The sequence below is a fragment of the Melospiza melodia genome, unplaced genomic scaffold (assembly GCF_035770615.1).
Source record: "Melospiza melodia melodia isolate bMelMel2 unplaced genomic scaffold, bMelMel2.pri scaffold_316, whole genome shotgun sequence".
NCBI classification, from domain to species: Eukaryota; Metazoa; Chordata; class Aves; order Passeriformes; family Passerellidae; genus Melospiza; species Melospiza melodia.
Genome location: NW_026948634.1, coordinates 1 through 25,864, shown reverse-complemented (window position 1 = coordinate 25,864; position 25,864 = coordinate 1). Strand labels below are relative to the sequence as shown.

The 25,864-nt window shown below is 62.6% G+C and overlaps 5 protein-coding genes and 1 long non-coding RNA gene across 7 annotated transcripts; 2 read left to right on the top strand and 4 right to left on the bottom strand.

The window, feature by feature from the left end:
* Nucleotides 1-897: 897 nt before the first annotated feature.
* Nucleotides 898-3,709, bottom strand: LOC134434061 (uncharacterized). Its single transcript, XR_010031800.1, has 5 exons — nt 3,202-3,709; nt 2,820-2,895; nt 2,394-2,703; nt 1,939-2,053; nt 898-1,166 (listed from the first exon to the last, which is right to left on the bottom strand). It is a non-coding gene; the product is annotated as an uncharacterized LOC134434061 (long non-coding RNA).
* Nucleotides 3,710-8,998: 5,289 nt separating this feature from the next.
* Nucleotides 8,999-10,605, bottom strand: LOC134434064 (ferritin heavy chain A-like). The gene is made up of 4 exons (XM_063182760.1): nt 10,343-10,605; nt 10,041-10,187; nt 9,833-9,958; nt 8,999-9,285 (listed from the first exon to the last, which is right to left on the bottom strand). Exons 1-4 carry the CDS (start codon nt 10,442-10,444, stop codon nt 9,121-9,123), a joined length of 540 nt encoding a protein of 179 aa, XP_063038830.1. The 5' UTR covers nt 10,445-10,605; the 3' UTR covers nt 8,999-9,120.
* A 1,993-nt stretch (nt 10,606-12,598) lies between these two features.
* On the bottom strand, nt 12,599-16,233 carry BAX (BCL2 associated X, apoptosis regulator). The gene is made up of 6 exons (XM_063182763.1): nt 16,104-16,233; nt 15,933-15,981; nt 14,443-14,604; nt 13,486-13,621; nt 13,308-13,412; nt 12,599-12,970 (listed from the first exon to the last, which is right to left on the bottom strand). Exons 1-6 carry the CDS (start codon nt 16,231-16,233, stop codon nt 12,869-12,871), a joined length of 684 nt encoding a protein of 227 aa, XP_063038833.1. The 3' UTR covers nt 12,599-12,868.
* Nucleotides 16,234-16,719: 486 nt separating this feature from the next.
* Nucleotides 16,720-18,658, top strand: CD37 (CD37 molecule). The gene is made up of 8 exons (XM_063182758.1): nt 16,720-16,842; nt 16,974-17,046; nt 17,128-17,252; nt 17,577-17,651; nt 17,749-17,853; nt 17,929-18,099; nt 18,174-18,257; nt 18,570-18,658. Exons 1-8 carry the CDS (start codon nt 16,777-16,779, stop codon nt 18,645-18,647), a joined length of 777 nt encoding a protein of 258 aa, XP_063038828.1. The 5' UTR covers nt 16,720-16,776; the 3' UTR covers nt 18,648-18,658.
* An 861-nt stretch (nt 18,659-19,519) lies between these two features.
* On the top strand, nt 19,520-20,817 carry KASH5 (KASH domain containing 5). Of its 2 annotated transcripts, XM_063182762.1 has the most exons (5): nt 19,520-19,645; nt 19,748-20,235; nt 20,340-20,390; nt 20,464-20,541; nt 20,620-20,817. In XM_063182762.1, exons 2-5 carry the CDS (start codon nt 20,170-20,172, stop codon nt 20,797-20,799), a joined length of 375 nt encoding a protein of 124 aa, XP_063038832.1. In that variant the 5' UTR covers nt 19,520-19,645; nt 19,748-20,169; the 3' UTR covers nt 20,800-20,817. The 2 variants fall into 2 exon arrangements, with proteins under 2 accessions (XP_063038832.1, XP_063038831.1); XM_063182761.1 differs by having other exon boundaries at nt 20,464-20,817.
* A 748-nt stretch (nt 20,818-21,565) lies between these two features.
* FLT3LG (fms related receptor tyrosine kinase 3 ligand) lies at nt 21,566-25,860 on the bottom strand (the record flags this gene model as incomplete). The annotated part of the gene is made up of 7 exons (XM_063182757.1): nt 21,566-22,182; nt 22,255-22,387; nt 22,711-22,854; nt 24,038-24,091; nt 24,264-24,368; nt 25,482-25,604; nt 25,828-25,860. Coding segments are annotated over 7 exons (1,044 nt in total), but the record flags the coding sequence as incomplete, so codon positions are not given.
* Between the last annotated feature and the right edge of the window lie 4 nt (nt 25,861-25,864).

The window sequence follows — 25,864 nt, the reverse complement described above, 5'->3', positions numbered from 1 at the left end:
ACTTTTTATATATATATATCTGTATTTATTTATGATATATTCCTATGCTTACATTTCTACCTTCATATTATTTGTATTTATAATTTTTATAATCAAAACCCTGCCTATTGACAAATAAAAAAAGCCTGTTTTATGTAACGATTTTTAAAAATATTTTCATGTTTATAATTTTCATATTTATATTTATAATTTATTCTATATTACATGAGAACACACCTGCTCCTGCACCCCAGTGGGGCTCCCTCTCCTGGGGGACCTTGGGGTGCCCCAACGGCATCAGAGCCCTGAGTCTTCACCCCCTTCTCCTCTATTTAGAAACTACACTACAACTTTTTTCTGGAAACAAAGACATTACCTAAATCCTCTCCCCGTGTCCCAGACAGATAGATATTCAGTTATTAGTTGGCTGGGCAGCAGTTTCTTAAATAGAATTATAAACAAGATGTGAACATTTTAGCTACAAGCAAATAGGCAAATCTGAACAAGGTACTGATGGCCAGCCACTAAAGTTATTTTGAAGCAATTTTTTAAACAATAAAATACTGATACCACAAAAATAAAGCAAAAAGCTAACTACTGGCTAAGAAAAAATTAACTTTTGACAGCAACAACATTCCAACCACACAGGCTTTTCCCCGATGTCATACCTTATAACTACCTCTCTTGGGAATTCTCATCACGTATCCCAAAAGGAATAAATACCTCAGAGCGTCCTAAAGCAAAAAGTAGCACACATGAGCTCCTCACACTCCCGGGAGGCCAGCACAGCGTGCACTGAGTCTGCAATGAATTCTGCTCAGTGAGGGTCTGCAAACAAAGGTTCAACTGATGAACTGAACTGATTTTAAAGGGAGGTTTTCTAAGCACTGAAGCACAACAAAGAACAAGCAACAACAATTCTTAAAAAAATCTGCAAGTTTTATTTAGCATATATGCAACTGATTTCCACGCTGTGGCTTCTCACTTTGATTTGTCTGTAGGTTCAGGAAGATGACAATGCACACTCTGCCTTCCGTGAGCCCCCCACAGCAGCTGAGCGCTGCTCCGTGTGCTCAGATCATCAGGAACTGGATTACATGTGCCCGGATGGACTGGAACTGCTCTGCTGCAGATTCAGGAGACGATGGCAGAGAGGGGCTGGCCGAGGCGTCGTCCCAATTCCATTGCTGTGTGACGAGAAGCGGTTTGTTCCCAACAGCTGCAACAATCCCCAGCTCCCTTCCGTGGTGAGTACCGATGGCACACAAATGGCAGCCCGAGGAAATCGTGTTCTGGGCTCTAAGTGGTTGGGACAGGGTCTGATTTTTTGTTTTGCACTTGTATGATGATTAGTATGACAGGGCCCTGATCGATGACATGGCAGCACAGAATTAAAAACTCCTCAATAGGATTACATCGACTTCTAGGAAAAGACAAAAGCCTAGGACCCTTCTGAAATCTACTTTTACTCCAAAGCACGGGGATTGTCAGCATGTTGCACCTTCCAGCTTTTCAAAGCAGCTTACCTCTGAAGACCAGGAAACATTGATTTCTACAGAAACAATGGGCAACCCCCAGGCTAATCTCAGCACTACTGTTTAATAGGGGACCTGCCAGCGTGCCAGTCCAGCTGCAAGTGTGCTTTACTTCAGTCTAACATCCCCACAAAATTCTTCTCACATCTTCCAACCCTAAAATCTTATTTTCCCCTAAAGCTTCTCTTCATTAGCAATTTCCAAGTAACATGGTATTTTTACAACATTCAAAAATGTCATGCTGGACTGTGCTAGAGAGTAATTTGCAAATATAAGCTTAGCAAAGTTTGAATTGACTTGAACAGAGAAAAAAACTACAAGTGAACACCTACACCTGCCTACAAAGAGCCAACAAGCCCCTGGCAGCTGCCAGCATCAAAGCACAGCCGATGTTTCTAATACAGGGTAAGGATAACAATATCACCTTCTGTTCTCTCCAGCTTTTCCCTGCAGTCATATTTTGCTTCTTATGATTTTTTTAGTCTCTGTATCTTCTTGGACAGCACCGAGCCCGACGACAAGGATACGAGAGTCTTTCCCTGCCGGACGGAGAGAACCAGGAAAACAGTTAAAATAAGAACAGGGCAGTTTGAAATTCATACTTGCAACGAGAAGCAGCGCCTAACCAACAGAACAAAAGTAAACAAAGCATGACACCTCCCTGGGGACAGAAGACTTATAAACTCTCCAGGATTTACAATTCTAGCGACCAACCCCTTCAGGACAGCAGCCAAGTGTCCCATGGGGTGGTGCTGCACCAAAGAACCATCTGAGAGGTTCCAAAGAGTGAAATGCACAATATTTTGCAAAGACAAAAAATCTTGCAAAATAACAAAAATACAATAGATGTAAACTACAGGGCAAGAGTACAAGTGTTACCTTTGGGAGCTGGAACCATCCAGGTGAGCACCTGATAACTGGATCCTCACCAGAGTTTGAACCCTTCAGGACACAGAAGGGTTTTCCCCAGGAATTTCACAGACTGAGTTTTGACAGAAGCACGCTCGCCGGATCCTCAGAAACGTCGCCCATTTTCCAGGTGTCTGGAGAGAACTGCAAATGGCTCTCACGTAGTTGAAGCTGGTTCTGTAAGGTCTCAGGGTGAATTTCACCAGATGCAACCAAATTGGGCAACTCCCAGTGGGACAGAAGGAACCCAAAGCTTGGGTAAGCAGAGCTGCAGCAAATACTGAGGAAACAAACATAACAGCGTAAAAAATAATAAACCATCCTTTTTTTTCTCTTGCTTTTGTTTTTTTCTTATTCAGATCAGCACAGCAATTAAAGAGAAGGTGAAAAACTCACCATTACTGAACATTTCATCATCTGTAAGCTGAGCATCCTTAGCATAGAGGACTCCAAAGTTAAAATTCACCGATCCCTGGGAAATAAAACCAAATATCATATGGTAAACAATCAAACAGCAGACATAAAAATTTGTTTCCTCTAAGGACTTTCAGGTATGTATGTATCTTTGCATTACACATTAGAACATACAGTTTATACCATCACCTAATACATAATAATTTACCTTTAAATTTTGATAGTCTAGCATGAATTTTTAACTTAAACTGGTGATCTATTATTATTAAGTTGGTGCCTAAAGTTATTTCTGCTGTCACGTTCAAAAAAACATTAATTTTTTTACTGTAATGAGCAATTGATTTCAAAGTCATCACAAGCCCACCAAAACACAAAGCTGGGTTCACTGGACGGGTCTGTGAGCTAGAAGTAGTTAGGCTTGTACTTCCCTCTTGTTCTTCCAGAACCAGTAAATCCTGTCAACAAAACCAGGATCTTTAGCCCGCTGCTGTGAAAGATTCTACAAGGATGATGGTTTGATTTGTGTTTAGAAGTTTTGATTTGAATTTTAAAAATTGACCGAATATATAAAAATAAAATTGGCTCATTCCCATTGCTACACATCTATTTCTTTTGTTTCAATATAGTTAGAGTCATAATTGCATATTTAAAATCCAATTCCTAAATGAAATGACAAAACAAACCAATATCTTCCAAAAACATCAAGATACCTCCAACAGCCAAACAAGTGTCAGCAAAAAAATAAAGAACACTCTTTTCAATAACAATTCTCATCACGACAGAAAAATGGAACCAAAATAAAAAAAATCCTATAGAAACACACACAGCAAATTACAAAAAGTACTAAAAAAGGTCAAACCAATCTACTAAACTCAAGCCAGTGCCACTCACCCTGAACGACGTCACTAAAAAAAAAAAACCAACAAAATTCTACCTCTACACTAACTCAAAGAATAAACAATCCTCTGTAAAAATAACTTTAAAACCTCAACTAATTAACAAAATGGAAAAACATCTCAACCACTAAAAACTAAGAAATTAACTACCCAAATAAATAAATACTTTAAAAACCCACCATATAAATACCCATGTTCCCAAAAAAAACGCTGATAAACAATACTCAAATACATTAAAAGACAACAACAACAAAAAAAAAAGAAAATAAAGAAACCAACAACAAGAATAATACCAAAAACCAGATAAACTTAAATCTGCAACAAAAAAATTATTCCCAACTGAATAAACCCATAGTGCCTCAAGCTATCAAAATAAAAATACCACCTAGAAACAAACACAAATACTAAAGACAAACGTAACCATAAACAAATTACCCGTAACATAAAACATACACTACAATCAAATAAACCAAACAAATAAAAGCCCTGGAAGACGATAAACACACATGCAATTATAAAGATTAAAAACCCGCTGCTATGAACGACACGACGCTACCCCAAGCCCCCCAAAACAAACACTACACACTCACGCTAATAAAAGCCACCGCAACAGAATTAAAATCCGAACTGCTGCTTCGCGCTACGACCCGTAAAAACCATTGCGCGCCCTTCTAAACATAATACCCGGAAAAAAAAATCCGACTACAAAACTCAATCCAAAACAAACCTTTATCATCCCTACCGGCACCGAGAACCGTGCCGCTCAGGAAGAACACCGTATCCCTTAGCGGACACCCGCTGCAAACCGAACCCAGCGATGCCATCAACGCCTCCAAAGCGCCTCCGAGCCACGGCACCGCCGAACGTGGAGCGGCCGAACCCCGCGCTCGCTGCCGGCCCCGGACGGAGCGCGGCTCCCGGCAGGAAAGCGGCTCCTGCGGCGGCTGCTCCGGCACGCGGGGCCGGCGCCGTCCCGGGGAGCCCCGCCCGCTGCCCCTGCCCGGCGGGGCCGGCACCGGGCCCGGGGCTACCGGCGGCGCCCGAGCCCCGCGCCCGGAGCGGACGGAGCGGCCGGCACCGCCCGGGCCGGCGCAGCAGCGCCCGCGCCGCCTCTGCCGCCCTTGGCCGGCCCGGCCCGGCTCCGCTCGGCTCCGCACGGCTCGCACCGGCGCGGCTCCGCCCCTGCCGCCCTTGGCCGGCCCGGCCGCGCCGAATCCCCCGTGCGCCCCGGCAGCTGCCCGGGCCGTGCCAGCAGCGCTCCCGAGCGGGAACGTTCCGCGCCGGGCCGCGGGCACGGGCAGCGCCCTCCAATGCAGCGGCACAGCCCCATTGCAGCCCTGCAAACGCTGCCGGAGCTGCGGCTTCCCGCAAGCCAGCCCCGAAACTGACGCCGCAGGCGGGCTCACCTCGCTTCAACAAGGGCAAAGAAATGCGTTCTCCCCTAAAATTTCACCCCCTACGACAGCAGAAAAGAAGGGGTGCTCCTCAAATGAAAGCCTTCGACTGATGGGAAAGGGCGATTTCGACCTCCATGCAAACCCTCGAAAAGGAGGGACACCAGGGCTGCCCCCTCCATTTAAACCTGAGGGTGATGAAAATGGGGTGGCTGCCTTCAAATCAAACCCATAATACCACAAGAATACTTTTCCCATTCCCCTTAGAATAGAACGCAGGGATTCCCTGTCACCTCCAGGATACCCCTAACAGCCTGGAAAAGGCAGCTTTTCCTGCAATCAACACCCTTAAAACCACAAGTCAAGAGGGATCCCCTCCCTTCAAACGCAGACAATAATGAAGAGGAGCTGCTTCCTTCTCCTTAATCCCTTTTGTCCTCACAAGCTCCATTTTTGTTCCTGGGGAACCGGGGAGGGACTGGCAAGATGAAATTGCAAAGGGGAAGGAGAAAATTCCCCGTTCCGAACCCACACGGGCTCACCTGTTCGGCCGCTGCTCCCCGGCACAAAGATTCGTCCCTCGGTGCCTCCTTTAAGCGATGCTCCACGTACCCAAGCGCGGATCCAGGTGTTACCCCCGACCCTGCGGGAAGCTCTCGCAGTCCTTCCATGAGACAGCGCCGGGAGCGCCCCATAAACCCCTCCACTCAGCAGCTCCATGCAAAAGGGAGCTGAGGCAAAGCCTCCCCCTAAAACAGCCTCGCCCCAGCAGGAGCCGGCCCCTCATCATCCTCACACTCACACCTGGGCTGCTGCGAGCCCCCATCATCCTCACACTCACACCTGGGCTGCTCCGAGCCCCCATCATGCTCACACTCACACCTGGGCTGCTCCGAGCCCCCATCATATATATTCTTTCATATTTATAATCGCTTTTATATTTAGAATTTATATCACTGTATAATAAAAATTATATTATATATTGCATCTCTTCATGTTACTTACATAGATTTCTATTTCTATTCATAGTTTGGTATTATATCTTTATATCTCTATATATTTATTATATATTTCTGTATGTCGATTTACATTTCTATAGTACTTATATTATTTAAAATAAAACCCCTGCCTCTAACGAAATAAAAAGCAAAGACACCCCTTTATTTAAAACACATTTAAAATTTTAAAAATAATTTTGTTTGTCATAATTCTATTCACATCTATATTTGTAATTTTCATTTGTTATATTTATAGATATTATATATATTGGAGAGAATACCTTTCTATATAATAATACATATATTCTTTTGACACAATATATTTCTTTTACTTATATTTATATATATTAAATATTTATTGATATCGACATATATCTGATATATTTGCATTTCTATTTTTATATTTTTTATTAAATCTCCAGCCTATACCCCAATAAAAGCCAAACAATCCCCAATTTATTTAAACTATATTTAAACATAAATCCTGTCACGGCTGCATTGCACAGCAGTGCCCCAAGTTAATCTGACACTTGTTCATCTCCTGGACCTGAAACTGAACCCACTCACCTTGATCACATCTGGCAGAACCATTTTCGTACCTTTTTCTGGCATGTCTTGTTTTTGTTTTTTTTTTTTTTTTTTTTCTTGAGTTTTTGTGGCCTTTATTGCCTGTCTTTCTTGCCTTGTTTCTTGGGGCTTTTACTCCCTTTTTCCTTGATTTTTTTTCTGGCATTTCTTGGGGTTTTTTCTTCGTTTCTTCTTGCCCATCTTGGTGTTTTTTCTGGTTTTATCTTGCCCCCCTTGGGTTTTTTTTTTCTGTTTTTTTTTTTTTTTTTTTTTTTTTTTTCTGGGTTTTTCTTTGCCATTTTGTTTTTTGGGTTTTTTTTTTTTTTCCTGGATTTTTTCTTCCCCATCTTGGTTTTTTGTTCTGATTTTATTTCTTGCCCATCTTGGGGTTTTTCCCTGGTCTGTTTTCAGGGATTTTTCTTGCCCATCTTGGGTTCTTTTCTGTTTTTTTTCTTTTTTTTAATAACCCCTCTCCTTTCTGGGAGTGCTCTGGAGCGTCTGGGGCTTTGGAGAGGGACTGACACAGTAAAAGGGGAAAGTTGCAAGCCCTCTCCTGGAACCCCACACGCTGCCTGGCTTGCTCAGATGCTGCCCCTTGGCAAAAGGGCTCTTCCCTTGGCGTTTTCTCAAAGTGATGCTCTGTGCCCGGGTGGGTCCGGCTGCTCCCTAGTCCGTGCTGGATGCTCCGACCATAGTTCCTGGAGGGACACTTGGGATACCCCTGTTAGCCCCTCTGGCCTAGCAGCTCCCTGTGCAGGTGTGCCCGGGTAACCCTCTGAAAGCAGCTGGTGACACGGGGCGCTGCTAGACCTTGGACTGGGGGTGGAGGTGAAGAAAGGTCCTGTGAGGAGCTCCTTCCCCTACACAGCCCTTCGTCTGCCCCTTAAACCATGGGGTGCCAGACTTTCCTTTCGAAGGAAATTAACAGCCTTTCCTCTCTGTGTGCCCACGGCCGAAACTGCGATTCGGCCTCCAAAACTGCAGAGAACAATTTCTCAGAGCCCGCAGCTGCCAACACCAAAAACTCTGGCTGCCCTCGGAGAGCCACGAGGCTAAGGTAGGGGTGGTGTGGGGGCTGGCTCACCTGTCCCCCTGGGGCACCCCCCAGTTTGCCCCTCAAGGCACCCCCTGCCCCTCAGCCTCCTTGTGGCACCCTCAAGTTCCCCACTGCAGCCCCTCAGCGTCTCTGTGCCCCCCGGAGCCCCCGCTTTGCTCCTGAATGCCCCTTCTGCCTCTCAGCTCCCCCCTGACACCCTGCAGCCCCCTCCCCAAAGCCCCTGGTGACACCTTGTAGCCCCCTCCCCGACACCCTGCAGCCCTCCCAGCCCCCAGTGTCACCCTGCAGCCCCCCCAGCCCCCGGTGACACCCTGCAGCCCCCTCCCCTCAGCCTTCAGCCCCTGGTGTCACCCTGCAGCCCCCTCCCCACAGCCCCTGGTGACACCCTGCAGCCCCCCCCGACACCCTGCAGCCCCCCCAGCCCCCGGTGACACCCTGCAGTCCCCTCCCCTCAGCCCCCAGTGTCACCCTGCAGCCCCCCCAGCCCCCGGTGTCACCCTGCAGCCCCCTCCCCTCAGCCTTCAGCCCCTGGTGTCACCCTGCAGCCCCCCAGCCCCTGGTGTCACCCTGCAGCCCCCTCCCCTCAGCCCCCAGTGCCACCCTGCAGCCCCCTCCCCTCCTGCAGGGAGTCACGGGGGGGGGGGGGGGGGGCGGTGGGGGCACTGACGGATGGGGCCGGGGTGGGATGGGCTGGAAGCTCGAGTAGGGGTGAGGGGTGAAGGAGGGGACACGGCAGAAGAGGCCTGAGGGGAGGAGGCAAGGCTTAGGATGGGGCACTCCATTTCTTCCAGACCAAAGCTGCAGCAAAACAAAACTCTGCCCTGGCAGTGCCAAACGCCTCCTGCAAACTGACCCCAGGAACCTGAGTTTTGCTTCCCAGGGATAAAAGCCCTAAAACATCCTTATCCAGCGTCGGTGTCCAGAGGTCCGTGGCCCCGAATCACCTTCTGCCTCCTTAATTTGCAGATGGGGCAGGATTTCTCCCCGGCAAAAGCTGCAAGGACCTGTGGCTTTGGCTGGCCTAGCACGGCCAGATCCATTCTCTAAACCTGTCCCAAGACACTCCAGTCCAAGGCTCTCCTTCTGTGCTCAGGAACCCCTTCTGGTTTTCCTCAGACCTCCCTAAGGGTCAGAATATGCTCAGCAACGCCCCAAACTCCCACAAATTTGTCCCATCCCTGAGGGGGCCGTGCCACCCCCACCCCAGCTCCCCTGTGGGGAGGGGAAAAAACGCCAGAGGAGACAGGAGCAGAGGAGGCAGAGACAGACCCTTTATGGGAATCATGCTGGGAGAGCCCAGCAGGCGGAGCCCCCTTGGCTGGGGCGGGGGGTTACGAGGGTCTGGGGGCTCGGGGCGATGTCGGGGGCGGCTCAGCTGCGCTCCTCCAGGCTCAGGCGGTCGAACAGGTACTCGCCCAGGCCGCTCGGGGCCCCCCCGCCGTTGTTGAGGCGCCGCAGGTTGGTGGCGTAGTCGCCCAGAGCCTTGATGGCCTTCACCTGCTCGTCCAGGTAGTGCGACTCCAGGAAGTCACAGAGCTGCGGGACAGGGCAGGGGTCAGGCAGGGCTGAGGGTCTGGGCGAGGGGAGGGACCCCGGGGCAGCAGGAGATCCCAAAACCTCCCCTGGGAATGGGAGGGTGGGCAGAGCCCCTGCCCCAGGAGGGGCGCATTGCACCTGGGGGGGCCCCTTTTTGGGGGGTGGGGACCCCCAGGAAATACTCACCGTATGGCCACGGCTGTAACCGTGCCCCCCCCACCCCCCCAGGTCACTCTGGGGGGCACCACAGGCACCCCCGACCCCCTGGGGGGGCCACAGAGACACCCCAACCCCCCCCAGGTCATTCTAGGGAGGGTCACAGACACCCCCCAGCCCCACATCAGGGGGTGGAACCGCAGGATCCCCCCCAACCCCCGATCCCCGGGGTGATCCAGTGGGAAGAGGGAGGAACTGGGAGCACTGGGAGATGGGGGGGGTCGGGGGAGAGTCAGATCCTTGAGGTGGGGGGGGGGGGGGGGGGTTCAAACCCTTGAGGAGGAGGGGGGGGGCGATGAAGGCCGAAGCAGGGGGCGGGGGTCTCACTCACGTGGGGGTCTCCCTTCTCGGCAGCCAGGGCGTGCAGCTCCAGCAGCGCCTGGTTCACCGACTTCTCCAGCTGCAGCGCCGCCTCCACCGCCTCCAGCGCCGAGCCCCAGGTGTCCCGCTCCGGCTTCTGCGGGGCACCGCCGTCACCTGGAGGCGCCCAGGTGCGGCAGGTGCCCCCCTCGATCCCCCAGACACACAGACACACGCACCTTGATGTCCTGCAGCAGGACGCGGCCGCCGCGGTTGGTCTGGAAGCGCAGCAGCCCCTCGGCGTGCTCCCGCTCCTCCCGCGACTGCTCCAGGAAGTACCGCGACAGTCGCGACAGGGCCACGTCGTCCCTATCGAAGTAGAAGCCCTAGGGGAGGGAGGAGAGGTCAGCGGGAGCCCCCCAGGACCCCTCCCCACCCCCCAAATTCCTGGGATCCCGCCCTGCCGGCAGCGGGGCGGGGCGGGATTTTGGGGCGCACCACGGGGGTCCCCCAAGGCCCGGTGGTCCCGAGCCCGCCCTACCATGGACAGGTAGACGTAGGAGGCGTAGAGCTCCATGTTGGCCATGCGGTTGATGGCGGCCTCGCAGTCGCGGTGGTAATTCTGGCGGACCTGGGACTCCATGGCGGCGCGGACGGACAGATGGACGGACGGACGGACGGAGCGGCTCGGGAGCGGCGGGACGGATGGACGGACGGAGGGAGGGAGGGAGGGAGCCGCGAGCAGCCGGTTCCGTTCAAGCACTGTTGAAGCGAGAACGCGGCTGTGGCCGCTCAACGTCCGCCGGGGGGGTTTTATGGCCCTTCCCCGCCGCGGGGGCGGGGAGAAGGGGGCGCGCCCCCCGCCCCCGTTTCGCCCGGGAGGACCCGCGTGGCCTTGGCCCTTGTCCCCGTTTGTCACACGGCCCCGCAGTCAGCATGACTGGGCAGGATTTGGGGGAGGGCGGGGGGGTTCCACCCCACCTTTGTGCGCCCCCCATGAGTGGGGAGACCAGGAGAGGGGGGACTGGGCGAGGTCGGGGGGCACAGGGGGGCTGGGGAGGAGCTGGGGGTCACGGGGGGGGCGGCTGGGGGCGGTTTTGGGGTGTCCTGGGGTGCCGGTTGCCCGTTAATCGGAGTGGGGGGCTGGGGCAGAGCCGCAGGTCACCGGCGGGTCAGGGGGCACGGGGGGGGCTGGGGAGGAGTTGGGGGGCACAGGGGGTCTGGGGAGGAGTTGGGGGGCGGTTTTGGGGTGTCCTGGGGTGCCGGTTGCCCGTTAATCAGAGTGGGGGGCTGGGGCAGAGCCGCAGGTCACCGGCGGGTCGGGGGGCACAGGGGGGGCTCGGGGCGGTTTCGGAGTGTCCCGGCGGGTCCGGGGTGCCGGGTGACTCCCGTTAACCGGAGTTTAGCGGGCTGCAGGGTGCGGAAGGAGCTGACTCAGCGCCGGGACCACGAAAGAGGAACCTGGCAGCGCTGACTGCGCGTTTCCGCCGCCCCGGGACTGGGGCGGACTGGGCGGGACTGGGAGCCCCCCCACCCCCATCCCCATCCCCTCCCCCGAGGTCCAGGGGGGCTTGGCTCCGCCCCAAGGCCAAGGGGGGAGCAGCGGCCCCACACGCCCGGGGGCGACCACCCCCCAAAGCCCCCCGAAGCCACCCCCACACCCGGGGGGAGCCACCCACAAAATGCCCCGAATTCACCCCAAAATCCTTTCGGCCCCCCGAGATCCAGAGGCGGCCCTGCAGCAGGGGCGCGGCCCCGTGGGGAAGGGTCCAGATGTGGGACCCCCACCCCAAATCCCCCACCCCCAGGGCCGCTCAGTGAACCCTGGGACGCCCCCGCACCACACACGGACCCCAAATGGCCCTGGGGGGGAAGGGGGGGGTGAAGGACCCCTCCCCCATCCGGCAGGACCCCCAACCCCCGAGATGCTGTTGGACAAAAGGGGGAGAGGCCCCTGAGCCCCCCCACCCAAAACGGCCCCGCACCCGCCCCCCCCAAGCCACGTGGGAAAAGCGAAAGTGAAAGCGGCGCTGCCCCCCCTTCCCCCGAATGTCCTGTCCTCCCCCTCCCCATCCGCACCCCGAGACCCCCGAGGGTTTTTTTTTGGGGGGGGACACCCGCCCAGGAAGCTCCGCGTTCGCTTCTTTTTTTTTTTTATTTCCATGGAAATTCCCGAGATACAAAAACCAAGGTACAAAAAAAGAGAAGAAAAATCCATGACGGAGAAAGGCGATATTGGGGGGGGAGCGGGGGGCAAAAAGGCGGGGCCCCCCATTTTGGGGAGGGGCGGTTCCCCGTGACGTCACCGCCGAGAGCACCGTGGGGGGGGGGGGGGGGCAAGGGGGGACCTCCAAAAACCGGGGGGGGGCAGGGGGTGTAAACGGGGGTGCGGCCCCCCCCACCCTGAGAGCCCCCGCCCCGGGAGGGGGGTATTGCACCTGGGGGGGCCCTTTTGGGGGGCGGGGACCCCCAATAAATACTCACCCTACAGCCATGTCTGTAACCCAACCCCCCACCCCCACCCCCCCAGGTCATTCTGGGGGGGTCACAGAGACACCCCCACACCCTGGGGGGGCGGGTCGCAGAGACACCCCAACCCCTCCAGGTTATTCTGGGGGGGGTCGCAGAGACACCCCAACCCCTCCAGGTTATTCTGGAGGGTCACAGAGATACCCCGACCCCCTCAGGGCATTCTGGGGGGGTCACAGAGACACCCCACCCCCCCTAAGGGGGTCACAGACACCCCAACCCCCCCCAGCCACCCCCACATTGGGGGTGGAACCGCAGGATTCCCCCCCCCACCTCCCCACTCGAAGCGCCACAAACCGAGGGCAGGGCAGGGCTGGGGGGGTCCCCACCCCCCAACCCCCCAAATTCCAGCTCTGGCCTCTGGGGGGGTCTGGGGGATGGAGGGGAGGGTCCCCCAGCTCGCCCACCGCCCCACGATCCAGGTGAGCGAGTGGTGTCGGTTAAAAAGCCCCCGGGCCCGGGGTCAGCACCATCCCTGCCGGCAGGGCCAGTCCGGGGGTCCCAGGAGGGGGGCACAGACCGTGCCCCCCCCCAGAGTCTAGGACATCTTCCAGATGGTCAGCGAGGCCGTGAGCACGCCGGCGGCGAAGATGGTGATGGTCTGCCAGGTGGGGGTCCCGAAGTGGGACAGGAGCCCTTCCTGGGGGGGGGACACGGGGGGCGAGGTCAGCACCCCGAGCTGGGGGTCCCAAACCTCCCCCAGAACCCCCAGAACAACCAGCCCACGGCAGCTGGGAAAGGGGGGACGGAGGGACGATTTGGGGTAGATTTGGTGTGATTTGGGGGTAAATTTGGGGTAAAAGGGAACACTGGGGAAGGCAGATTCCCCAACAGGGGTTCGTCCCCCTAAGGAATGGGGGGTTTGGGGTGTTAGGGAGGGGTCAGGGGCACAGACCCTCAAGGAATGGGGCATTCGGGGTACAAGGGAGAGGGTGTTAGGGGTCAGCCCCCCGAGGAATGGGGGTCTGGGGTCTCACCCATCCGCCCTGGGCCTGGATCCAGGCCAGCACGTGCTCCTGCAGGTACTCCATGGTCCAGCGCAGGATGGTCTGCACCAGCTCCGGGACCTTGGTGCACAGAGCCTGCCGGGGAGGGGAGGGGGCTCAGGGGGGCTCAGGGGGCCCCGGGGAGGCCTTGGGGGGGCTCCACACCCACCTTGAGCACCAGCTTGCAGGCAAAGTAGAAGAGGGCGACCACGCGGCCCCAGTTGAAGGTGCCGTCGGCGAACATCTCCCGCGCCACGCGGAAGAAAAGCTTCTTGGGGGCGTCACAGCCCACCTGCTCGATCATCCTGGGCACGGCACGGGACAGCACGGTACAGCGGGCAGGCAGGGGGCAACAGGGGCCAGGAGTAAATTGTGGTGAGCTCATTCTGGGAGGGTCACAGAGACACCCCAAAACCCCCTGGGGGGGGTCACAGAGACACCCCAAAACCCCCAGGTCATTCTGGGGGGGTCACAGAGACACCCCAATCCCCCTGGGGGGATTATAGAGACACTCCGACCTCCCTGGGGGCATCACAGAGACACCCCAATCCCCCTGGGGGGTCACAGAGACACCCCGACCTCCCTGGGGGGGTCACACAGACACCCCAACAACCCCCCCCCAGGCACTCCCACATTGGGGGTGGCACAGCAGGTTCCCCCCCCGCCCCCCCCGTAGTAGATAGGGTCAGGCGCTCGGAAAATCTCGCAATGTCACGAAAAGCAGTAGAATCCCTCTCCCCCTAGCGCCTAGTAATAAAAGATCACCCAAGAATGCAGTCACCCCTAACATTAGTAACTTTCGACTCCTTACTAAACAATTACAGTAAAGTAAGACCCCCTGACGCAGAGAAAAAACTTTCCCAGTATAAAACCCGACGAGACGAGACAATAAACGTCTTGAACCGTCCACCAAACTGGTGTCCGCGTGCATTCTTAGCCCGAGTGACCCTAGAGAATTTAAGTTGCCGTGCCGTTTCCTCAGAACCAAGTCGCCTCGCCTTGCATCAGAGAGCAACACCCCCCACTCGAAGCACCACAAACCAAGGGCAGGGTTGGGGGGGTCCCCAACCCCCAGCTCCCCCCCAGCTCCCCCCCAGCCGCGCCCCGGGAGCGGCAGAGCGCCCACCTCTGCAGCTCCATGTTGCTGTCCAGCTCGTCGCCGATGCGGCGCAGGCACTCGCTGAGGCGCTTGGTGTCGGGGCTGCTGGGCTGGGGCTGGCCCAGCTCGGCCTCGCTCAGCGCCACGGCCTGGGGGTCCCCGCAGCGCTGCACGCGGTCCCGCACGAACCTGGGAGCCCCGGTGCCCTGGGTGACCCCCGGATCCGGGGACCCCCCTGGTGCTCTGGGTGACCCCCGGATATGGGGAGCCCCGGTGCTCTGTGACCCCGGGATCCAGGGAGCCCCCGGTGCTCTGGGAGCCCCCTGGTGCTCTGGGTGACCCCCTGGTGCTCTGGGTGACCCCCGGATCCGGGGACCCCCCTTGGCTCCTGAGACCCCCCTGGTGCTCTGGGTGACCCCCGGATATGGGGAGCCCCCGGTGCTCTGTGACCCCCTGGTGCTCTGGGTGACCCCGGGATCCAGGGAGCCCCCGGTGCTCTGGGTGACCCCCTGGTGCTCTGGGTAACCCCCGGATATGGGGAGCCCCCGGTGCTCTGGGTGACCCCCCGGTGCTCTGGGTGACCCCCTGGTGCTCTGGGTGACCCCGGGATCCAGGGAGCCCCCGGTGCTCTGGGTGACCCCCTGGTGCTCTGGGTGACCCCGGATCCGGGGAGCCCCCGGTGCTCCGGGTGACCCCCCCAGCTCCTGGGACCCCCCTTGGCTCCTGAGACACCCCTGGTGCTCTGGGTGACCCCGGATCCGGGGAGCCCCCCCAGCTCCTGGGAGCCCCTGGTGCTCTGGGTGACCCCCCCCTGGTGCTCAGGGTGACCCCAGCCCTCTGTCCCACCTTTCCCCCAGGGTCACACCTGGAGCACAGCTCACCCCCATGTCCAGGGCACTCTCAAGACCCCCTGATGTCCCCCAAGCCCCCCTGGGATCCTCTCGTGTCCCCCTAATTCCCCCCTCGCTCCCTGTGTCCCCACAGCTCTGCATGCTCTCAAGCTCCCCCCCCAGCTTTGAGTTGCCCCGCACTCTGTGTCCCCCCAGAATCCCCACAAGTGCCCCACAAAGTTCCCTCCCAGTCCCCCCTGTGACCCCCCATTCCCCTCCCAGTCCCAAGGTCCCCCCAGTGTCCCCAAAGTCCCGTCCCAAGTCCCCCTCCCTCCCTGTGTCCCCAAAGTCCCCCTGCAATCCCCGTGTCGCCCCAGTCCCCTCCCAGTCCTAAGTCACCCCGTGTCCTCCCGGTGTCCCCAAAGTCCCCTCCCAGTCCCAATTCCTCCCCATACCCCTGTGCCCTCAAGTCCCCCCTTTGTCCCCCAAATCTCCTCCCAGTCCGAAGTCCTTCCTGTGTCTCCCCAGTCCCCTCCCGGTCCCAAGTCCTTCCTGTGTCCCAGGAGTTCCCCCCTTGTCCCCCCCCAGTCCCCTCCCGGTCCCAAGTCCCCAAGTCCCCACCCGTGTCCCCAAGCCGCCCCTTGTCCCCCCCGGCCCCGCCCGTTCTCCCGCCGCTCCCCTACTCACGCCCGCAGCAGGATCGCCCCGGTCTGCATGATCTGGTCCGAGGAGGCCCCTGCGGACAGCAGGGCGCTCACCGGGCAGCACCGGCCGCCCACCGACCCGGGCCGCCGCCGCCGCCGCCCCGGGCCGCACAGGCCGCGCCCCGCCGCCGGTCCCGCCGCTCCCCCCACTCACCGCCGCCCCCTGGTGGCGGGGCGGGCTCGCCGCCGCCGGCCCCGGCTCCGGGATCGGCCCCGGGATCGCTGCCGCCGCTGCCGCCTCCGCCGCCGCCGCCCCGCTGGGCCGAGGCCGCCGCCGCCGCCATCGCGCCCGGAACACGTGGGCCCCGCCGCCGTCACGTGACACCGGCGGGGGCGGGGCGCCGCCTCACGTGAGCGGAGTGGCGATCGGTACATGGGCGGGGCTGATGTGAGGCCACTTCCCCGCCCGCAGAGGCCCCGCCCTTTGGGCCGTCGCTCATTGCTCGGTCCCGACCCCCGTATAGGCCCCTCCCTTTTGCCCGTCACTCATTCTCCGGTCCCGCCCCCTCCTGGTTTCGGCCCCGCCCCCGCAGCCCCCCGGGACCCCCGGGATCACCGCCCGGTCCCGGGGGTCACACCGGGGGTCACGGCCCCGCCCTCGGGGGTCACACCTGGGATCACACCGGAGGTCACACCGGGGTCACGGCCACCGCCGTCCGTGGGGGTCCCGGGGCGACGCCCCCGCGGCGCTTCCGCCGCCCCCGGCGCTTCCCGCGGGTCCCGAGGCGGCGGCGCCGGGCGGGGCGGGAGGGGAACCGGGGCCCGGGGACGGTTCGGGCTCGGGGTGGGCTCGGGGTCCGTGCGGGTGCGACCCCCGAAGCGCAGCCATGAGCCCCAAGAGCTGCCTGGGCTGCACCAAGTGCTTCCTCTTCCTCCTCAACCTCTTCTTCTTCGTGAGTGGGGCTGGGGGGGGGACTTGGGGGGCTGGGAGGAGATGGGGGGACCTGAGGGGACCCGGGGGGGCCTCCCAGTGCTGGGGGGGCACTGGGGGTCCCCCGTGTCCTGACCTGCGCTCCCCCCCCAGTTCCTGGGCATCCTCCTCCTCGCCTTCAGCTTCTGGGTCCTGTTCGACCGGCAGAGCTTCGCCGCCGTGCTGGGTAAGGCGCCCCCAAATCGGGGGGCACCCCGAGAGCTGCGGCATCCCCAGAGGGTCCCTGACCCCCCCTCTGTGTCCCCAGGGTCGCCGGTGCTCAGCCTGAGGCTCTGCTCCTACGGCTTCTCGGGGGTCGGCATGGCCACCATGCTCCTGGGCTTCCTGGGCTGCCTGGGGGCCCTCAAGGAGGTCAAGGCCATGCTGGGGCTGGTGAGTCGGGGGGCTCGGGGGGGCCCGGGGGGGTTCGGGGAACCGGGAGGGTGCGGGGCGGCTGTGCTGCAACTTCCTGGGGTGACCGCAGGGACACGTGGTGCCACCACATCCTGCACCGACCGGGGACAGCAGCGGGGAGGGGGGACCCTGTGGGGTGGGGAGGGGCTGGGGGGCAGGTCTGGCTGACCCCGGAGGGGCTGGGGCCAGGTCCGGCTGACCCCCACCTCCAGGGTCCGGGGGGCAGGTCTGACTGACCCCCGGTGCTGCGGAGGGTCGGGGGGCAGGTCCGGCTGACCCCCACCCCCCGGTTTGTCCCCAAAGTATTTCGGGCTGCTGCTGCTGCTCCTCGCTGCCCAGATCACCGTGGTCATCATCGTCTACACGCAGCGCGCCGCTGTGAGTGCAGGGGCCCCGTCCCAGCTGGGGGGGACCCCGAGGGTCGGGGGGGACGCCGGGGCTCGGGGGGCTCGGCTGTGCTGACCCCTGTCCTCAGCTGGCTGCCAAGGTGGCCGCCTACACCGAGGAGCTGATCCGGAGCTACCCAGCCCAGGGACCACCTGGGGACCCCCACGAGAGCTGGGACGCTGTCCAGCAGCAGGTGAGACCCCCTCCCACAAAAGGAGCCCAGGACCACCCCACGGCCACCCCGCTGACCCTCTGCCCCCCTCCCCAGCTCGGCTGCTGTGGCTGGAAGGGACCCCAGGACTGGGAGCAGCACGATGGGGACGGGGACAGAGCCATCGCCTGCTCCTGCCTCAGGGCACCCAACAGCACCCACGGGAGCCCGGGGGTGCTGCCCCACGGCCGCTGCCCCACGGCCGCCCCCCAGGACACCTTCCCCACGGTGAGGCACGGGGCAATCGGGGGGTCCTGGAGCTCCGTGGGGGGCTCCAAGTGACCCCCCAGCTGTCACCCCAGGGCTGCAAGGAGAGAGTCCAGAGCTGGCTGGCCGGAAACCTGGTCACCATCGTGGGGGCTTGCATCGGCATCGGCCTGGGGGAGGTAGGGGGGATGCCCTGGGGCTGGGGGTGCTCGGAGGGCTGGGGGGGGTATGCCCTCGGGCGGGGAGCTGAGCTGGGGGGGCCTGGGGTGCTCGGAAGGCTGTGGGGGGATGCCCTGGGGCGCGGGCTGAGCTGGGGTGGCTGGAAGGCTGTGGGCCCATAGGTGGGGTGGGCTGAAGGGGCCAGGGAGGGTTCAGGGGAGGGTCCTAGGGGATTCAGGGTGGCCAGAAGGGTCGGAGGGGGTTCAGGGTGGCTGGGAGGGGAGTCAGGGGTCCGAGGGTTGGGGGGGGCTGATCCTGCTCTCTGCTCCCAGCTCTCCCTGCTGATGCTGTCGATGTTCCTGCTCCGGAACCTGGACTCTCGCTACGAGAAGCTGCTGCGGGGGCTCTGAGGGGGCCGGGGTGGTGCGGGGGGGAAGCGCGGAGGGCTTTGTGCTTCAATAAAAGCTGTTGGGAAGCAGCGGAACCGGGACGGGACCGGGAGGGTGCCGGGACGGGACGGGGAGCGCGCGGAGCAGCAGGGCCACGCCCCTTCCCCCCTGACCACGCCTCTTTTGTCTGCCCCGCCCCTTTCTCTCTGAGCGGGAAGGGCTCGCGCCAGGCCCCGCCCCTCTCCTCGCCGTGAGGCGATTCCCGGCCCCCCCCCCCCCCAACGGCTCCCCCTCAACCCCTCAGCGGCGCTCCCGGGACCCCCCGGGACCCCCGACACCGCCCCGAACACCATGGCTGCAGAGGTTCCCTGCGCCCCGGGCGCCGTCATCCCCCTGCCAGGTGCGGGCACCATGGGGGAGCGGGGTGGGTGGCGAGGCGCCGGGCCCCTCCATAACGCGTGTCCCCCCCCCTCAGCCCCTGCCGAGAGCGGTTGCTCGGACGAGTTCGCTCTGGACTGCACCTTCGCTGCCTGCGACCCCGAGCGTACAGGTAGCCGCAGCCCCTGGGGCCGAGGTGGCTGCAGCCAGGCTGAGGTGGTGGTCCCTGAGCCCTCGGTCCACCCGCACAGGGCTGGTGCAGCCGCAGCGGGTAGTGGAGTACGTGGCGGCCATGACCGGGCACAGCGGGCACGACGGGCGGCTGCGGGCGCTGCAGCAGGCCCTGGACCCCGCGGCTGCGGGCACGGCGCTGGACTGGAGCCGGTTCCGCAGCGCCATGGGCGCCTGGATCGCAGCGTGCCGGCAGGACGGGTCAGTGCCCAGAGATAGATGGGCCTGGTACCCTGTGCCAGCCGGACCGGTCAGTGGTGCTGACTCACGGCTCCGTCTGTGTAGGGCCGAGGAGCAGGACGTGGCCACTGGTGACACTGGAGAGGTCAGTGGTGCTGACCTGTGGCTCCGTCCATGCAGGGCCGAGGAGCAGGACATGGCCACTGGTGACACCAGAGCAGTGCCAGCAGGTGGGCATTGGCACAGGAAAAGGGAGTTGGGGTGGCCCCGATGGGGACACAAACACAGCCCGATGGGGACACAAACCCAGCCCACTGTGTCCCGTCCCACAGAGGACGAAGGACGCACATCCCCAGCAGCCGCCCAGCTCCAGGGTGACAACACGGACACCACCAGCCCGTAAGTGCCCGCTGTGGGGGCCACCCCGCCATCCCTGGCCGTGCTCCCAGGAGCACCCCAGGACCTGTGGGACTCCCCAGCAGCGCCGAGGCCGCAGGGCTGCGGAGCCGTGCCCGGCAGCTGGCGGCCCAGAACACCAAACTGCAGCGGGACGCCGAGCTGGCCGAGGAGCTCAACACGCGCCTGGCCGAGGAGATTGCGCAGCTCCAGGCACAGCTGCGAAGGTGCTCCCGAGGGGCTCCCGAGGGGCCGGGGGCTGGGACTGCGTCCTGGCAAGGCTGAAGCGCCGTTTGCCCCTGGCAGCAGCCGGCAGGCGCTGGAGCAGGCCAGGGCGGCCGTGGAGGAGCTGGACGACATGAAGGCCGTGGTGAAGCGGCTGGAGGAGGAGAACACCGAGCTGCGGCGGCAGGCACGGCACGCGGTGAGAGGCTGAGCGGAGGTGCCCCGTGGTGCCACGCTGTCACACGGTGTCCCCTCACGGCCGGTGTCCCCTCACGGCCGTGCCCTCCCTCCCTCCCTCCCCAGGAGAAGGAGCAGCGCAGCCTGTGCTCACGGGCCGAGGGCCTGCAGGAGGAGGTCAGCCTGGCACTGGGGGCTGCCCAGCGGGGCAGTGCCACAGGGAACCCCAGCCCTGTTTCACCCCTGGCAGAACCAGCGGCTCCTCGCCGAGGGCCAGGGACTGCGGGAGCAGCTCCAGGCGCAGGCGGCTCGGGTGGCCAGCCTGGAGGTGAGCACGGTGGCCATGGAGCTGGGGCTGTGTTGGACAGTGACAGTGCTGAGTCCCTGTCCCCATCCCTCTGCCCAGGCCCAGCTCTGCCGTGGCACTGCCCTGCTCTCTGCCCGGGACACTGCCCTTGCCCAGGTGAGCGCGCGCTCAGTGACACTGCCACTGCCTCAGCTGTCACCAGGGCCACCCCTGGCCCTGTCCCCCAGCCCCTCACTTCCAGGCCCTGTCCCACAGGCAGGCAGAGGGCGCAGGAGCTGACAGCAGCACTGGAGGAGTACGAGCGGATGGTGCAGGTACAGCACACCTGCCCTCGGTGTGGGCCCAGACAGCGGCCACAGAGCCCCTGGGTGGGGCACAGCACAGCCCCAGGGTCAAGGACCCAGGGCGACACCCCCTTCTCCCCCGCAGGAATTGCGCCTGGAGACGACGCGGCTGCGGCAGCAGCTGGGCCAGATGCGGGACGCCTGGGGCCATGTAGGGGGGGACACGTGGGCAGGGGATCTCCTCGGGAGCCTTCACCTCGGCGTCCTCACCCTCTTCTTCCTCCCACAGGCGCCCGTGGTCCCCACGCAGCCAGCTGGAGCTCCAGGCCACGGCGAGCCCGGTAAGGGTGGGCTCGGGGGGACCCTGCAGGGCCACCCCAGCACTGAGTGACCCCGAGGCTCTGCCCAGGACACAGGGGACAAGCAGGAGGAGGAGAACGAGGAGGAGGATGCAGGGACAGCAGGAGGAGGCCTGGAGGGCAGCCCCGAGGAGGTGGCCAAGGCGGTGGCGCCCCAGGTGCAGCTGTCACCGTGGACGCTGCTGCTGTCACCGTGGGCTCTGGTGCTGCTGGCGCTGCTGGCCCTGCTCCACCTCTTGCCCCGCCAGTGGCCCCAGCCCCAGCTGCGCCACCGGAGCCCCCCGCCCCTGTGAGGACCCCCAGTAAAGGCCGTTTGGGCAGCGCCGTGTCCGTCCCAGTCTGTACCGGCTCCCCCAAAGCCTGTCCCAGTCCTCCCAGTGCACTCACGCAGGGCCAGAGCGGGGGTGTCAGCATCAGCTTATGGGCACTGCACGGGGCCAGGCCGGGCCCCTCCCTGGGGCCCTCCGCGGCTCTGCAGATCCCGGTGTGGCCCCCAGGGGCCTCCAGCAGGGAGCTGGAGGGTCCCCGACTCTCACCAGTGGCACAGGGTGAGGGGCCTGACGGTCCTCAGGGCATTCCCAGTATTCCCAGTGATCCCAGTATGCAGGAGCCCTCCCAGTACCGTGTCTGTCCCCAGGTACCGCTCGGCCACTCAGGTCGCATCCTGCTCCAGTCTCGGGGGTCCCTGTGAGGGCTGGGGGCGCTGAGGGGAACGAGCTCCAGTGCTCCCCAGTGCTCCCAGGACAGCCAGCACCCGCCGTGTCCCCAGTGTCCCCAACACACACAGCGCCCCCCGTGCCCTCGCCGCCCTCTGCAGTGCCCCCAGTGCCCCCCAGTGTCCCCACCTGGGCACAGGGTCTCCTCCACAGTGCCCAGAGCACCGCCAGCAGGCCCAGGGCCCCCCCAAGTGCCCCCCAGCAGCAGCAGCCCGTGTCCGGCGGGGCTGGGGGGGCCCTGCCTGGCCCCCAGGGTCCCCTCGTGCCGCTCCTGCCGCTCAGCAGGTCTGCTCAGCGCCGGGCCTGGGGGGAGACGGGGGTCAGCAGCTGCCCTGGGGGCGGTTACGGGGGTCTCCCGGGGGTCCCGGGGGGTACCTGGGCGGCAGCGCAAGCGGGTGCAGCCGGGGAAGTGGGGGGGTCTCCCTTGCAGCCCCCCCAGGTGCTGCACCAGGGTCTCCAGCAGCTGTGACACGTTCATCCTCTCCAGCCGGACACAGCCCTGGGGGTCCTGGGGAGATGGCACAGGAGCCCGCCCGGGGGACCCCAGACCCCTTCTGAACCCCCCTGGAAATGCCAGAAATGCCCCAGAGCTCCTGCACCCGCCCCGAGGCCCCCAGAGTAGCCCTGGACACCTCAGGGAACTCCTAGAGCCCCCAAGACCCCCAGAGTAACCCTGGACACCTCAGGGAACCCCCAGACCCCTGTGGGGACCCCAGAGCCCCTCAGACCCCAGACTCACCTTGGCCTCCCCTAGACCACCCAGAGCCCCCCTATTCCCCCCCTCCAGGACCTCCCAGCCCCCCGGGAGCCCCCCCGGGGACCCCCACCCACCTGGATGTGACACTCAGCCACAAAGTGCAGCTGGGCGAGAAGGGTCCTGAGCAGGGGGGCCAAGTCCCTGCCCGCCACCCCCAGCATCCGCCGCAGAGCCAGCGCCCCAAAGTGAAGCCCCCAGAGATCAGAGCAGGCGCTGTCCTGGGGGGCCAGGGCAGGTCGGGATTTGGGGGGTCAGGGGTCTCAGGGGGGGGCCAGGGCAGGTCGGGATTTGGGGGGTCAGGGGTCTCAGGGGGGGGCAGGAACAGGGAGGGATTTGGGGGGTCAGGGGTCTCGGGGGGGGGGGCAGGAACAGGGAGGGATTTGGGGGGTCAGGGGTCTCAGGGAGGGCAGAAACAGGGAGGGATTTGGGGGGTCAGGGGTCTCAGGGGGGGGCAGGAACAGGGAGGGATTTGGGGGGTCAGGGGTCCCGGGGGGGGCCAGGAATAGGGAGGGATTTGGGGGGTCAGGGGTCTCGGGGGGGGCAGGAACATGGAGGGATTTGGGGGGTCAGGGGTCCCGGGGGGGGGGCAGGAACATGGAGGGATTTGGGGGTCAGGGGTGTCGGGGGGGGCAGGAACAGGGAGGGATTTGGGGGGTCAGGGGTCTCAGGGGGGGGACAGGAACAGGGAGGATTTGGGGGTCAGGGGTCCCGGGGGGGGCCAGGAACAGGGAGGGATTTGGGGGGTCAGGGGTGTCGGGGGGGGGCAGACAGGGAGGGATTTGGGGGGTCAGGGGTCTCGGGGGGGGCAGGAACAGGGAGGGATTTGGGGGGTCAGGGGTCTCAGGGGGGGGCCAGGAACAGGGAGGGATTTGGGGGTCAGGGGTCCCGGGGGGGGCCAGGAACAGGGAGGGATTTGGGGGGTCAGGGGTCTCAGGGGGGGGGCAGGAACAGGAGGGATTTGGGGGGTCAGGAGTCTCAGGGGGGGGGGCAGGAACAGGGAGGGATTTGGGGGGTCAGGGGTCTCGGGGGGGGCAGGAACATGGAGGGATTTGGGGGGTCAGGGGTCTCAGGGGGGGGCCAGGAACAGGGAGGGATTTGGGGGGTCAGGGGTCTCAGGGGGGGCAGGAACAGGAGGGATTTGGGAGGTCAGGGGTCTCGGGGGGGGGCAGGAACAGGGAGGGATTTGGGGGGTCAGGGGTCTCGGGGGGGGCAGGAACAGGGAGGGATTTGGGGGGTCAGGGGTCTCGGGGAGGGGCAGGAACAGGGAGGGATTTGGGGGGTCAGGGGTCTCGGGGAGGGGGCAGGAACAGGAGGGATTTGGGGGGTCAGGGGTCTCAGGAGGGCAGGAACAGGGAGGGATTTGGGGGTGGGGGCACACGTGGGGTTGGGGGTCTCGCTCACCGGCTCCAGGTTGCTGGGCATCGCCACGGGGTAGTCGAGGAGCAGCCAGGGGCTCTGTGGGAGGGGTCAGGGGGTCCCCAAAAACAGCCCGGAGGGCTGAGGGGGCGCTCAGGGGGTCCCCAGCGACCCTTTGGGGGTGAAGGGGCGCAGTCAGGGGGTTTTCGGGACCCTTCCCTGGGAATGAGGGAGTCTGGGGAGGTCTCGGGGCGTCCCGTGGGGGTCTCACCAGGTTGTTCAGGTGGGCGCTGAAGGTGCTGCTGATGGGGTTAAAGCCGAACGAGCAGCAGCTGCCGAGGGCGGGCAGGGCCAGGAGCAGCAGGATTGGCGGCACCTGCGGGGGGCGGCACCGGGGACCGGGGGGGCTCTCAGGGGGTCCCGGAGGGGCTCTCGCGGGGGTCCCGGAGGGGCACATTACCGGGGGGGGGGGGGGGGGGGGGGTGCGAGGGTTCCCCACTTACCAGAGCAGAGCAAGGGGGGGGGGACACGTCCATGGCGGTGCCGAGCTGCGGACGGCGCACGGGGACGCGCGAGCGCTCCCGGAGCCCCCCCGGGACCCCCCAGGACCCCCTCGGGATCCCCCGGGACCCCCTCGGGCCGCCGCGGAGCCGCCGCCGAAAGCGAAAGCGGGAGCGGGCCGGGAGGGGGCCCAGGAAACCCGAGAGGGCAGCGGGACGCGCCGAGCCGCCCCCTCGCACCCACCCCGCGGGGCCCCGAGAGCCCCCTCCTCACCCCGAGACCCCCGCCCCAACCCCGCGGGGGCTCCGGCGCTCGGGACCCCCGCCCGGCCCCGCTGAGCTTTGGGTGCGGCTGCCCCGAGCGAGGGAGGGGGGCCGGGGCGTCCGGGCACGTGCAGGGGCGGGGCACCCCCAAAAACGTCCCCCCCAAAATATCCCCCCCCCAAATTGTCCCCCCCAAAATTTCCTCCCCCACTGCAGCCCGAGACCCCCGCGGTCCCCCCAAACACAGACACGACAGCGGCTGCGGCTCGGAGCGCTTTATTGGGGAGGGGGTCGCGAGGGGCGGGGCTGGACGGGCACAGCGCGAGGTCCGAACTCCCCGCAGATTTGGAGGGGTCTCAGGGGGCGCCCCCCGGCAGCCAAAGGCAGCGGGGGCGGGTGCAGCGCAGCTCCAGCTCCCGCTCCGTGCCGGGGGGGGGCTCCTGCCCCGGGGCCCCCAGGAGCCCCGCCGGGACCCCCCAAACGCGGGGGACGCTCGCGGCAGAGGCCCAGTCACAGTCCTGAGGGGGGACGGGACATGAGAGGGGACAGCCGGGGGTGTTCCCCCCACCCCAAAGCCCCCCACAGCAGCCGTCCACGGCTCGGGACCCCCAAAACGTCACAGCCCAGTGCCCACCCCCATTCCCCCGCGTGCCCTCCGCTGTCCCCTTCCCCGTGTCCCCACACTGTCCCCCCCCCCAAATGTCCCGCACCGCCCCCGCACTCACCGCGTCCCCCCCGCACAGCCACAGCCCGTCCGGGCGCTGCCGCGCCAGGCGAGGTCCGCAGCCCCGGGAAGCGCCGGGAAGCACCGACAGGGCCCCGCCCGGCAGCCCCGCGGCCACCAGAGCCTGGGGACACAGGGGAGGGGGCGGCGTCAACGGGGGAGGGTCCGGGCGATGGAAGGGGAGGGGGGACGGGGGGTCCCGGAGGGGTTCGGGGGGGAACGCGATGGGCACAGGGGGCAGAGGGGAGGTCCGGGGGGGACACAGGGGAGCTCCCGGAGGTCGCAGGGGGCACATGGGGGTCACCCGGGGGTCAGGGGGGCATCATGGGGGGGTCTCGGTTCCGCACCTTCCGCAGCCGCTGTGCGGCACCAGCGCCGCAGGGA

Excerpts from the sequence above, each read along its gene's own strand:
- CD37 (XM_063182758.1), top strand. The coding sequence starts at position 16,777 with ATGAGCCCCAAGAGCTGCCTGGGCTGCACCAAGTGCTTCCTCTTCCTC. Across the intron at positions 16,843-16,973 it reads TCCTCAACCTCTTCTTCTTC|TTCCTGGGCATCCTCCTCCT; the intron begins GTGAGTGGGGCT and ends CTCCCCCCCCAG. Across the intron at positions 17,652-17,748 it reads TCTACACGCAGCGCGCCGCT|CTGGCTGCCAAGGTGGCCGC; the intron begins GTGAGTGCAGGG and ends CCCTGTCCTCAG.
- KASH5 (XM_063182761.1), top strand. The coding sequence starts at position 20,170 with ATGAAGGCCGTGGTGAAGCGGCTGGAGGAGGAGAACACCGAGCTGCGG. Across the intron at positions 20,236-20,339 it reads GGCGGCAGGCACGGCACGCG|GAGAAGGAGCAGCGCAGCCT; the intron begins GTGAGAGGCTGA and ends CTCCCTCCCCAG. Across the intron at positions 20,391-20,463 it reads CCGAGGGCCTGCAGGAGGAG|AACCAGCGGCTCCTCGCCGA; the intron begins GTCAGCCTGGCA and ends CACCCCTGGCAG.
- LOC134434064 (XM_063182760.1), bottom strand. The coding sequence starts at position 10,444 with ATGGAGTCCCAGGTCCGCCAGAATTACCACCGCGACTGCGAGGCCGCC. Across the intron at positions 9,959-10,040 it reads TCCTGCTGCAGGACATCAAG|AAGCCGGAGCGGGACACCTG; the intron begins GTGCGTGTGTCT and ends GGTGCCCCGCAG. Across the intron at positions 9,286-9,832 it reads CCGAGAAGGGAGACCCCCAC|CTCTGTGACTTCCTGGAGTC; the intron begins GTGAGTGAGACC and ends CCTGTCCCGCAG.
- BAX (XM_063182763.1), bottom strand. The coding sequence starts at position 16,233 with ATGGCGGCGGCGGCGGCCTCGGCCCAGCGGGGCGGCGGCGGCGGAGGC. Across the intron at positions 13,413-13,485 it reads CCTGCAAGCTGGTGCTCAAG|GCTCTGTGCACCAAGGTCCC; the intron begins GTGGGTGTGGAG and ends CCTCCCCGGCAG. Across the intron at positions 12,971-13,307 it reads TCCAGGCCCAGGGCGGATGG|GAAGGGCTCCTGTCCCACTT; the intron begins GTGAGACCCCAG and ends TCCCCCCCCCAG.